The sequence below is a fragment of the Muscardinus avellanarius genome (assembly GCF_963383645.1).
Source record: "Muscardinus avellanarius genome assembly, chromosome: 1".
In the NCBI taxonomy this organism is placed as follows: domain Eukaryota; kingdom Metazoa; phylum Chordata; class Mammalia; order Rodentia; family Gliridae; genus Muscardinus; species Muscardinus avellanarius.
This window is the reverse complement of record NC_137786.1, coordinates 179,827,295-179,839,690: the sequence shown is the minus strand read 5'-3', so window position 1 is coordinate 179,839,690 and position 12,396 is coordinate 179,827,295. Positions and strand designations below refer to the sequence as shown.

Genomic DNA, 12,396 nt, shown 5'->3' with positions numbered 1-12,396 from the left:
TGAAAACAAACTGTTGGAACTTGGATTTAGGAACTCATAAGGCTACACAGGGACTATTTTATAGCCGGTGGGCTTAGGTAATGTAATCGCTGTTCTGAGTCTAGAAAGCTCAAAATAAGTGGTGTGTTTGAGGCAATTTGAGGAAATGTGGTAGTCTTTGCTACATTCTTCACCCCCTGACTGTGGCATAGGCTGACTATGGTCTTCACTCCTTCCTTACCCGCTGATTCTGGCATAGGCTAGAGATACCACAGAGGGCTCTGTAGATGAGGCATGATATGGAATGGACCTGGAAGGATCAGGAAGAATTCCTGGATGGAAATCAAGGTGATGATAAAACTTCTCAGCCAAAACATAGCTCTGTGAAGAACATGGCCATTCACATATGAGATACCATGGAACTTGCTGGGAATCTGATAAGAAAGACCAGGAGGGAAGCCTGAGATACAGGGTTCAGAATTTGAGGTTGTAGGGTCTAATTCATAGCCTTCCCTGAGGATGTGAAGAAACAGGATTTTTAGCATAGGTATCTGAAAGGCAAAAAGCAGGTGAAGCTCTTATAAGCAAACTGGGTCCTGCACCAAATACTAATTCCATTCTAATATTTTCCTAGTAAAATTGTCCCTTGCATTATTAACATACACAGAAGAAAATAAGCAACCATAATCCCATTCACCCCAAATCAATGGAATCTTGGTATTTAGTGACCTCCCTGCGTCCTCAATATAGAGACCAAGAAGGATGCTGCTGGTAAGAAGGACCTTACTGGCTTTAGGGTATGGGGAAACAGCACTAGGGATTGAGCCCAGGGATGTTATACTTCAGAGTTACACCCAATCTCTAAAACCCTTTATTTTTTCCATTTTTTGAAACAGTAAGTTGAAGCTAGCCTAGAACCTGTGATCCTTCTGTCTCGGCCTCCCAAATACTGGGATTACAGGGATGTATCACCACATCTGGCTTACTATTTTATTTCAATCTTTATCAGACAATGGAAGGTCTAGTCAATTTTTCTCATAAAAAGATGTATCTTTTATGTCAAATTATAAGTGATAATCTGCATTTTGACAAGAGAATTTAATAGTGTCTTTAAAGCTTTCTTAAGTTATACCTGTTCTTCATCCTGCTTAATCATAGAATTTGATCAACCTTTAATGAGAGATCTTTGAGAAATTAAGGCCTGTAGCAAGAATTTATAATTTTATTCCACTAACATAACTTCCATAGAATTCTCATGTTTTTATTAACCTTTGATGGTTTATAAACTTATTTTGAAAAATAAACACACACAAGGAAGAAAAAAGCATTCACAATCCCATCCACCCCAAATCAACAGTCTTGGTACATATCTTCCCAGATGCTTCTTCTCTACTTCAGGAAATGTTTCTATAGTTCAGACACTTAAATCATAGTTTAACCTGCCTCCTGCTGTTCCCTCATCTATTGTAATATGATATAAACATTATACTAGGAACTACCTATTGCTAAGTGTTCTTGATATAACCAACTAATTGAACATATGTACTAGAACTTAAGCAATGTTTTATTCTTATTGGTTCCAATATTTCACTGATAAAAAATTTTCAAATAAGCTGAGCATGATGGCGCATGCTTGTAATCTCAATATTCAGGAAGCTGAGACCACAAGATCACACACAGTTCATGGACAGCCTCAGCTACTTAGCAAGGCCCTTTGCAACTCAGTGAGACCCTCTTTCAAAAATAAAAATGAAAAATAGGGCTGGGGTGTCTCTTGGAGGTAGAATGCCTCTGGGTTCCATCCCCAGTACTGCAAAAAAAATTCAAATATTTAACCAGTGTATTGATGTTGCTGCTGATCAGTGACAAGAGAAGCATCTACAGTCACTGGGGTAAACACATGACAGATTTACATTTAATCATTATACAGAGATGTTTTGCATTTTTTTGCTTCCTTTAGGGAGAAATTTCCTAAAATTACTAGGTCAAATGAGTGGATAACTTGGGATTTCTGTGGTACAGTAAGACAATCCAGCAGAAGTTCTGAGCATTCCTGTTTCTACACTTTAAAAGTGGATGTCATCATGAATAACTCCTAAAAAATACATAATTTTTCAAACTGGCATTCAGAATTCTTAAGTGCTACCATTTGCCTAGGAGGAAAATGAGGATCTAATCTGTATTTGCCAAGGTGATCTCTCAGAAATAGAAACCTGGAACTAAGAGCTCCTGTCTTTCGATAACCCACATTCGCAAACATGTTTACCTCTAATAATGCCTGCTCTGTGCCTACCTCTTTTTGGCTTACTGGCATCCCAGGACTGGAGTCCCTGCACATCTGGCTCTCCATTCCCTTTGGTTCCATGTACCTGGTGGCTGTGGTGGGGAATGTCACCATCCTAGCAGTCGTAAAGATGGAGCGCAGCCTGCACCAGCCCATGTATTTCTTCCTGTGCATGTTGGCTATCATTGACTTGGTCCTTTCAACTTCTACCATGCCTAAACTCTTGACCATCTTCTGGTTTGGTGCCCGCAACATTGGTGTTGATGCCTGTTTGGCCCAGATGTTCTTCATCCACTGCTTTGCTACTGTTGAGTCGGGTATCTTCCTTGCCATGGCATTTGACCGCTATGTGGCTATCTGCGACCCACTCCACCATACCTCAGTGCTGACCCATGCAGTGGTGGCTCGTTTGGGACTGGCTGCCCTCCTCAGGGGGATACTCTACATTGGACCTCTGCCCTTACTGATTCGCCTGAGGCTGCCCCTTTACCGCACCCAAATCATTGCCCATTCCTACTGTGAGCACATGGCCGTGGTCACCTTGGCATGTGGTGACACAAGGGTCAACAACATATATGGAATGGGCATTGGCTTCCTGGTATTAATTCTGGATTCACTAGCCATCGCTGCTTCATATGTGATGATTTTCAGGGCTATATTTGGATTGTCCACCCATGATGCCAGGTCTAAAACCTTAGGAACATGTGGTTCTCATATCTGTGCCATCCTCGTCTTCTACATCCCTATTGCAGTTTCATCTCTTACCCATCGCTTTGGCCATCATGTTCCTCCCCACATTCATATTCTTTTAGCTAACTTTTACCTCCTCATCCCACCCATCCTTAACCCAGTTGTCTATGCTGTCCGTACCAAGCAGATTCGAGAAAGACTTCTACGCATTCTTAAGGCAGAGACTCATCCCAGATGACTATGTCAGTGGGTTATAAAAATAGTGATAACAGGAAGAAATACTGACCAGGTAATCTCATTAAACTTGTGGGTCCTGCCTAAACTGAAGAGCCTAAAATTAATCCTAAAGTCATGCATTTTCTATGCAGTAAAGACCTAGCATCTGAAGGAAGAAGTCAGGCATAAATCCTCGTACTAATTACATTTATTTCCTACTTAATTTGAGGAAGCTAAGCACAATAAGCATAACCATACAGACCCTAAGAAATAAGATCATTTCTATACTTCAATATTTTGGGTATAAGAGTTCTACTGCTGAGTGTTATAAGCATAATTTCTAGACTCTAGAACTTTATTAAAGATTATAAATTGTTAGCTGAAAATTTCTGGACTTCTTACAGTGTTAGCAAACTTCTCCAATCCTCTGACTAGTCCTAGAAAAGAACATAAGTTTTAGGGAAAAGCAATTGTGAACTAGGTTTGGGGGTGTGGCAGTCACTAGGCAAGTCTAGAGGGGCAAGGTAAACATTTCAGGAAGAATAGGAAATCAAGACCACCTTTCGGTCCCATACAGTCCAAAGAAACTTGTCTTTCAATTTCCACTTAATACGTACTGTGTACATAGCTAAGGCAAACCAAAATGGGCTACAATGGTTCTCAATATTTCAGTCCATAAATCTGCAAAAATCCTGTGGCAATGTATAAAAAGCAGAATTAAGCAATCCTTGTAATATGGTTATGTCCACTTATTTTTAAATGTTTTCTGATTTTAAACTTACCAGTTTTTAAACCATAATATCTCCAAAAGGCTAAAGAAGCTGATCTTAAAGATCACTTTGGTGTTTTGGAAAATATAACTTAAGCTGGTGATTAAACCAGAGCTAGAATATAAAAATCACATCACAAAAAACCCTGATAAACATAGAATAGCCCATTATTTCCTAAAGTCTAGCTTAATCATCTGATCCTAAATTTCTATCTTATTCTATGCCAAATACCAGAATAGGTTAAATCAAATTTTATTAGTCTTGTTTTGGTGTAAGAAGTTATGGTTCACCTATCTTATCAAGATCTCTGGATTCCAGTGCCAAAGGTGAGTCAAAGGACTTTTATGCACACAATTTTGGTGCCAAATATGTCTATTAACACTTGAAATTGAAAAGGATAGAAGCATCCATGTTAGAAATGTATTTTACAGAGATCTGACCATAAACCTACACATAAAATATAAGTGACACTCAAATCCATTGGTATTATTGATGCTGAAGTAAATGAGTAGAAACATTTAACACTGCTTTGTCATAATGCCTAAAGTGTATTTATACCATGTAAAGCAGAGTACAAATAGATACTTGAGACTCTTAAAATATGGCCTTAATTAAATTCAGTAGGATTAGTTCTAAGAATTTCCTGCCAAAATAACCTAGAAAACACACATCAAGATACTTCCTAATAATCTGCAAATTCTCCCATAAACCAAGACCAAAGACCTAGTGTCTTCATTTAGCCTATCAGTTTGAATGCTCTTGATCCAGTCAGGGGAAGCCATATGACGATATCCAGTCATATCGGACTTGGGGAATGAGTTTAGTTGTATTTGAGCATTCTAGTAGTCATGGCTGGACTCCTTCCTGATGAAGGATTTATCTCAACTGATAGGAATAGGCACTAGAGGCTAAGGTATGGAGATGGGAACAATATGAGAGGGGGACAAGATGTTCACTTAAGTATATCTGCTCCTTTCATATAACCAATAATCTAGGTGGGAGTAAGATACTCTCATCTGCTCCTTTTCAGTGAGAGGTGCTAGAAGCATCCTTGTGGTTATTTAAAGAGTCATGTGGCATAGATGTTAAAAGAACTTGGGGTCTGAGATCACAAAGAGCAGAGATGTACAATATCTGTCAGATTTTGGATGTCATCCCTAGACCTCAGTATCTTAAAGTAACAATCACTATCTGATTTTATCCTTACAAACTCATAATGTGAAATGCTTGTAAAGTGAGAGTATGGGAAGAAAACTTGTCTCTTAATCTACTGTGTCCTAAAAGGCCCTAGGGCAAAAAGGGATGGTGACTATTTTAAAGTACACACTTCTGTACATCTTAGGCTTCTCAGGGTGATAGCCACCTAAGTCTTCTAATGATAGTGATGATAGAATAAGTTTCTCTATCCATTTCCTTGTGTAACCAATCTGTTTGTACAAAAACATCAGCTTTTTCCTCTGCATAAGCCACAATGGGGTGTAGAGTAAAAGTCAAGTAGCTTGATGTGGGATGTGGTCAGACATATGTAGAATCCCACTTCTTCGGAGGCAGGATTGCAGGTGGTTCAAAGCCAGCCTCAACAACTTAGCAAGGTCCGCCTGTGTTGAATTCAAGATGAAGTCAAGTATGGAATTTGGCAGTCACATGGGAAAGAAGTGCCCTCTGCTTCCTCATTCCTCAGTTGGCCTCTGACTCGGATACATCTTTTGCTGAAATGTATGGCACTCCTCCACATTGTGACCTGTGGGCACTGACCTAGTAGGATCTCTGATACTCTTGTCCACTGAGATAGATGGCCACCGTGTCCCCACAAGACCCTGGCAGGGAGTGTTTGCTCAGTATCACCAGTGTCTCTGCCTCCATTCTGACTGTAGGACTCTATGGAAACTGGCCAGCATGATCATTTTTGCTCTCTCAGCAAATCTCATTGTTCCCAGTGTCCCAGGACAGCAGTGCTTAGAATGTACTCAGACCCCCTGGGAACACTGGGAGCCTCAGCTTGAGGAGAGGGTCATGGTCACAATATGACTCCTTCCCCCTACCAGGCACAAAGGGTCTTTGTTGCTTAACCTAATCTGAAGTCAGAAACTTGTGTGCCACCCCAGATCCTTTTGTAACTATTTCAACTTAAACTACATATTTACTTGGGCGTGGTGGCACACGCTTGCAATCTCAGTACTTGGGAGGTTGGAACAGGAAGATTGCAGGTTGACAACCAGCCTCAGCAATTTAGTGAGGCCCTTCATAACTTACTGAGGCTCTACTTGAAAATAGGGCTCAGGGTGTTGCTTGAGGTAGAAAGCCTCTGGGCTCAATCCATCCCCAGTACAACACACAGAGAAAGGGAGGGATGGAAAGAAGAGAAGAGGGAGGGAAAAGGGAGGGAGAAAGATTTTGTCTGGTATGATTCAGCAATACTTCCTTGAGATTAAAAGTCCAGAACCTGCAGCCAAAGTAGTAGTGATCAGAGGAAAGGAAGTTTCCTAAGGAATACTTAATTCTTTATCTGTACAAACTCCTATGTCTTGAAACTCATAGTAAAAAGTGAACAACAAGAGAAAGATTGTACTTGACTGGATGTTTTCACACTGAATAAACATATCTAATGTAGTTGGAAGTTCAGTGCTCTTTTCTACCAGGATTAAGATTCACTTGTCTTTCATTCTGTAATAGAAAGCTTCTGGATTTTTTAAAATCACTTAAAACTAAATCAACTTAATTTTCAGAAATACTAGAATTTGGTTTAGATGTCTCACTTCCCCTACTCCAGTTTCCAAAGTATTCCACTAAATTTATTAGGTTCTTTGGCAACTTCGTGGACATAATTTATACTGTACCAAACTTAAATTGCACTTAAGTTTAGTTGCAAATTGATCTAATTTTAATGTCCTTATGTGGTAAAATAGTATTGCTTATATAAGCAGGTTAGAAAGTGTCCCAAACTATTTCTGGCAATGCAAAACCAAATCAAACAATTCTACAAAACAACTTGATGTGTGTATTCCTCTGTTCAAGTCTACTTCAAGATTTTAGAAAGAAATGTTGCCGGGCATGGTGGCATACGCTTGTAATCCCAGCATTCGGGAGGCTGAGACCGGAGGATCACGGTTCGCGGACAGCCTCAGCTACTTAGTGAGGCCTCCTGCAACTCAGTGAGACCCAGTTTCAAAATAAAGAATAAAAAATAGGGCAGGGGGTGTAGCTTGGAGGTCGAATGCCCCTGGGTTCCACCCCTAGACCTGCAAAAAGTCTCAACCAATCAGAAAATGGGCAAGTGAACTAGACACTTCACTAAAGAAATTCAAATGGCCAGTAAATGTATGAAAAAATGTTAATTAGCAATCAGAGATGCAAATTAAAACTACCCTGAGATTTCACCTGATTCAAATTAGAATGGCAATAATTAAAAACTTATGCTGGTGAGAGTATGGAGAAATGGGAATTCTGTTACATTGTTGATACTGTAAATTAACACAACCACTTTGGAAAACACTATAGGGAATCCTCAGAAGAATGGGAACAAACCTACCATATGATACAGCAATACTTCATTGTGACAGTTGATATTATCTTGAACGTAACCAGTCACTGTGCCAGGAAAAGAAAGATTATCAAGTTTCACATCAGTAAAGATTTGAACCTAGAAGTGACATTGCTCTCAATTCATTAGCTAAAACTAGTCTGGAAAACTTTTAAACAGGCTCCACAGTGGGAGAGACATTTTTTCCAGCTACTCATCCAACAGAGGAGTAATATCCAGAATATATATAAAAACTAAAAAATACTTAATACAAAAAAACCTCAATCAACAAATGGAGATTTCATCTCACTCCAGTTAGAATGGCAGTAATCAAATGCTGGCAAGGATGAGAAAGAACACTTTCAGAGACTTTAAATTAGTACAACCACCATGGAGATCAGGATGGGAGTTCCTGAAAAATACTTGGAATTGAACCACCATACGAGCCAACTGTACCACTCAGTACTTATCCAAAAGAACTAAAGTTAAATACTAGTGAATGGAAAGGGCACCAAGAGCGTGTGCATGTCATTATCAACATGATTTATATCATGATGTAAGACTATAATGCACCAATAAAAGCAGAAAATCAGACTGTACTCCATAAATATATACAATTACATCAATTAAAAATTTAAAGCTGGGCATGGTGGCACATGCTTGTAACCCCAGCATTTGGGAGGCTGAGACAAGAGGATCACAGTTCGCAGCCAGCCTCAGCTACTTAGTGAGGCCTTCTGCAAATCAGACCCTGTTTCAAAATAAAGAATAAAAATCAGGCTGGGAATGTAGCTCAGAGGTAGAATGCCCCTGGGTTCTATCCCCAGTACCACAAAAAATAAATATACTAGTGAATAAATGCATATCCATGTTTATAGCAATGAAATTAATTATAACCAATTATAAAATCAGCCTAGTCGGGTGTGGTGGCACACGCTTGTAATCCCTGCGCTTGGGAGGCTGAGACAGGAGGATTGCACAGGTTCGAAGCCAGCCTCAGCTACTTGGGTTCTCAGCAACTTAGACCCTGTTTCCAAAATACATATAAAAAAGGTCTGGGAGTATAGCCCGGAGGTAGAAAGCCCCTGGATTCCACCCCCAGTACCACAAAAAAAAAACAGCCTAGGTGTCTGTCACTAGATGACAAATAAAATTTGGTATTCATATAAAATGGAGCCATAAAAAAATTGGCATTTGCAATTTAATAAAATTATCATTAAAAGAGATAAGCCAGAATCAAAGCCGATGTGTCTCTCATATGTAGTGGCTAGAGAAACCTCATAAAAATAAAAGGGGAGACTAAAGTAGGGAAAGGGACAGGGGAGGTACTAGGGAATGAAATTGGCCAAATTGTTATGTGCATGTACAAAAACATAACAAAGAATCCCAGTACTATGAGTATAATGAACAAAAGTATCTTAAGTTTTAAAGGTGGAATCACTGAAGATCTTAGATTCATTTCATTTTATTAACTAGAGGTCATCACTACTGTGTTCTAGTGCCTAAAACAATTCACAATGATAGTCCGTGGAATGGTTCCTTTGGAAATAGCCTATCAAGAAAACCTAGAGAAAATACACGAGCTAAGGAAAAATCGTAAATCATTTGTATCTTTAAAAACAAAAACTTTCTGGGAGTAAATGTCAGAGCCATATTTACAGACACTATTTTTCTTTTCTCTCTCATACCAGTCTTCTCATCTTTCGCTTCTTTCTGCACTGAGATTCCAGGACTGACCAGACGATGTTCTTAAGCAGTGATTCCTAGACCAGCAACATTGATATCACCTATGAACTTATTAGAAATATCTCAGGAATTTCACAGACCTTGTGAGGAAGAAACTCTGGAACCCAGTACTTCGTGCTTTAACAAATCTCCCAGCTGAATCTGATACTTGCTAAAGTTTAAGGGACAGTACATCACCAGAAAGGTGAAACATGAGAATAAATCAGATCTAGAAGCCTGGAAATACTTATTTAATCCATTTTACTATATTTCCATTTTGAGTAATAATGACAAATAATTGACTTCCAGAATATCAGCTACTATAACAAGTACCCCCCAAATTTATGGCATACAATAAGGATTTATACCTAATACAACTAAAGGTTGGCTGCAAAGACTGAGCTGAGTTTATGCGTCTATTACCAAGATTACTTCCTTCTCCTCGACATCTGTGTGAAGATAATTCCCCACGCAGAAAATTGGCTGGCTTCAAGGAGGCGGAGCCCCGAGGGGAAGTGTTGTCTCTGGCCAAAGTACTCCCCCACTCTTAGATATTCTTTCATAACTATTATTCTTTTGGTAATGATTCTTTTAACTTTCTAACTTTGCTCCAGTGATGTAAGATCAGGACTGTGAGAGAAACTGAGTCCGTGAAAAATTTTCTAGTAATTTGTCTAAGCCTCTAAACGCCCTTGGCTTTGCTCAAATGGTAATAAAATCTAGTTAGAATTCAGATGCAGTGGAAGCATTCCAGTCACAGTAATTACAAACGCAGATTTCCCCTCTATCTCTGACCTTCGTTCTAATCATTAACTTACAGTAAAAGCATTGAGTCAGCTGAAACCATTAGCCCTAAAAGGGAGGCAACCGTGCCTCTGTTTACCCCCTCTCCTTGTGATCCTTCCTAGACACAGAGAAGATAAACTTTGTGACATCAAAGCAGCCTAGTTGATGAGCAGCTAATACTGCCCAATACAATAGAGCCGAAGGCTAAGAAGATTCTTGACCTTTACACCCAGTATGTGTGCTTCCTGAAACAGGGAGGTGCCACATGGCTAAGAAATGGATATGTCATAACAAAGGACAGACATAATAAATGTATAAGAGTGAAAGAAAGGAAATATGGTGAGAATAAGAAAGCATTTTTGTATGAAGAAGAGCTTATCCTAAGATTGTCCCAAATGGGAAAGAGAATCAGGGTAATCAGAAAAGGAAGTTGCAGAGGGTCAGTGATAGGAATATGGATTATTGAAAGAGAAATAGGCTTCTAATAAGCCTATCATTTGAGGAAAAGTGCTCAGCAGCTAGAGAAGTACATCTGACAACTAAATCTAAAAACTTCATGTTATTTTTTGGTGTTTACCTGCTAAACTGTGTTGTGAGCTTGCTTAAGCTTTCAGACTTTAGAAGGTAATGCAGATGAAACCTGGAAGACCTCCATCGCATCCCCCTGGATTGCATCTCCCCATGCCTGCCATATGGACTAAGCCCTAGGAATGGAAAGTTCCGAAAAGTTGATTCCAAGCCCTGGGCGTGACTGTCTTCTGGAATTTGCCCTTTGGGGCCGCCTGTCTGCAAGGGCAGGGGGCTCAAGGGCAGGGGGCTGGATTCCCGGACTAGTTTTTTTTTTTTTACTTTGTTTACATGTCCTTCACTATTGATTTGTGGTGATTAGACTCCTTTTTTTTTTTTTTTTTTTTTTTTTTTTTTTACTACTAATCTCACTGGTGAAGGATATAAATTTTCTGGGTTCTTGTAATAAAGTGTCAATCACACAAGAGGCGTTTGTCCATGTCAGATTCTTTCACCTTTAGCGCCATGAATAGGAACTTAAAGGAATTTATTTCATAAAAGGGAAAGAATCGCTGCAGATAAGTGGCTGCAGAACTGCACCCGAATCCTTTGCCCATCTTTCTGAGAAAATCGATCTCGAGCATATTCAGTGCTGGATTTATTATTCCCAACTGAGCCAGTCTGCCGCAGTCTGTATGTTAGATGACCCAAGCTGGGATTGGCTACGAAGCTGTGCCACCAACTAGAAGTAGGTCAAGTAGCTCTGTTTTTATCTCATCCTCCTTGGACTAGAGAGATCACCACAGCAGTCTTCTCATGCTATGGCAGAGTCAGAAGGGCACGCCCCACTGCCCAAGCAAATTTTAAGTTTCTGGTTTTACCAGACGAGTATCAACAGGTTTCTGTTAACTTCCCATAGACCAAAGTGGTGTGCATAGCAAAGCTCATAGTGTGTAGAGAAGTGTCTCTGGGGGAGTAAATAGTTTAAACAGTAATCTACATTAAAGAATACCTTATGTCTCTAAGGAAAACTAAAGTGCTCAGAGAGCAGAGGCCCTTGGTGCATATCCCTTTTCTTGCCATCCCCTGGAGGACTGAGGCACCTGAGAGCTTTCTGGCGACCCCTTTAAACCATCACCTTCTCCTTGTCATGATGTAAGCACTGGCACAACAGCATGAGCCTGGAGATGATTTATCAGAACCTATCAGATTATTTTGATTATTTTTTTGAAATTGGAGGAATTCCCACTAAAGAAACAAAAGGATCACAAAGTACAAAATAAAACAATATAGCAGTAAAAGTAAACCTTCATGAAAAAGTATATGTAAATTTTTTTACAAAACTGAAGGAATATTCAAATATTTGCATAAAGACAAAAGCAGATACATGAAATGTGGCATGAATTTTTTAGGATATAAAGGAAGAAGAAATAGTACCTTTTTATTTGAATGCTTAGCCTTGAGCTGGCAGGAGTTAAAATACAATATATATCTCACAACTATAGCAATAAGTTTTCCTTGGGTTTTGCTGTAAAACAATTTCCAAATCTTGTTAATTACAAAAGCAACTTCTTTGTGTGTGGTACTGGGGATGGAACCCAAGGGCATTCTACCTCCAAGCTATACCTCCAGCCCTATATTTTTCCTTATTTTGAAACAGGGTCTCGCTGAGTTTCAAAGGGCCTCCCTAAGTAGCTGAGGCTGGCTGCAAACTGCGATCCTCCTGCCTCAAATGCTGAAAATACAAGTGTGCACCACCACACCCAGCCAAAAACAACCATTCTTGTTCATGCTATCTGAACACTGGGTCAGCAGTGGCTATGCTGCAGCCTGTGAGTCAAATTTGCATCTCCATCATGAGTCCAGCTGAAGGAAACACTGTTGGGATATGCTCGTTCTCATGGCAAGAGTAAGAATGA

The 12,396-nt window shown here is 39.6% G+C and overlaps 1 protein-coding gene across 1 annotated transcript; it reads left to right on the top strand.

The window, feature by feature from the left end:
• Positions 1–2,237: 2,237 nt before the first annotated feature.
• LOC308267480 (olfactory receptor 52M1-like) lies at positions 2,238–3,191 on the top strand (the record flags this gene model as incomplete). The annotated part of the gene is made up of 1 exon (XM_080702227.1): positions 2,238–3,191. One exon carries the CDS (start codon positions 2,238–2,240, stop codon positions 3,189–3,191), a length of 954 nt encoding a protein of 317 aa, XP_080558353.1.
• Positions 3,192–12,396: the final 9,205 nt, after the last annotated feature.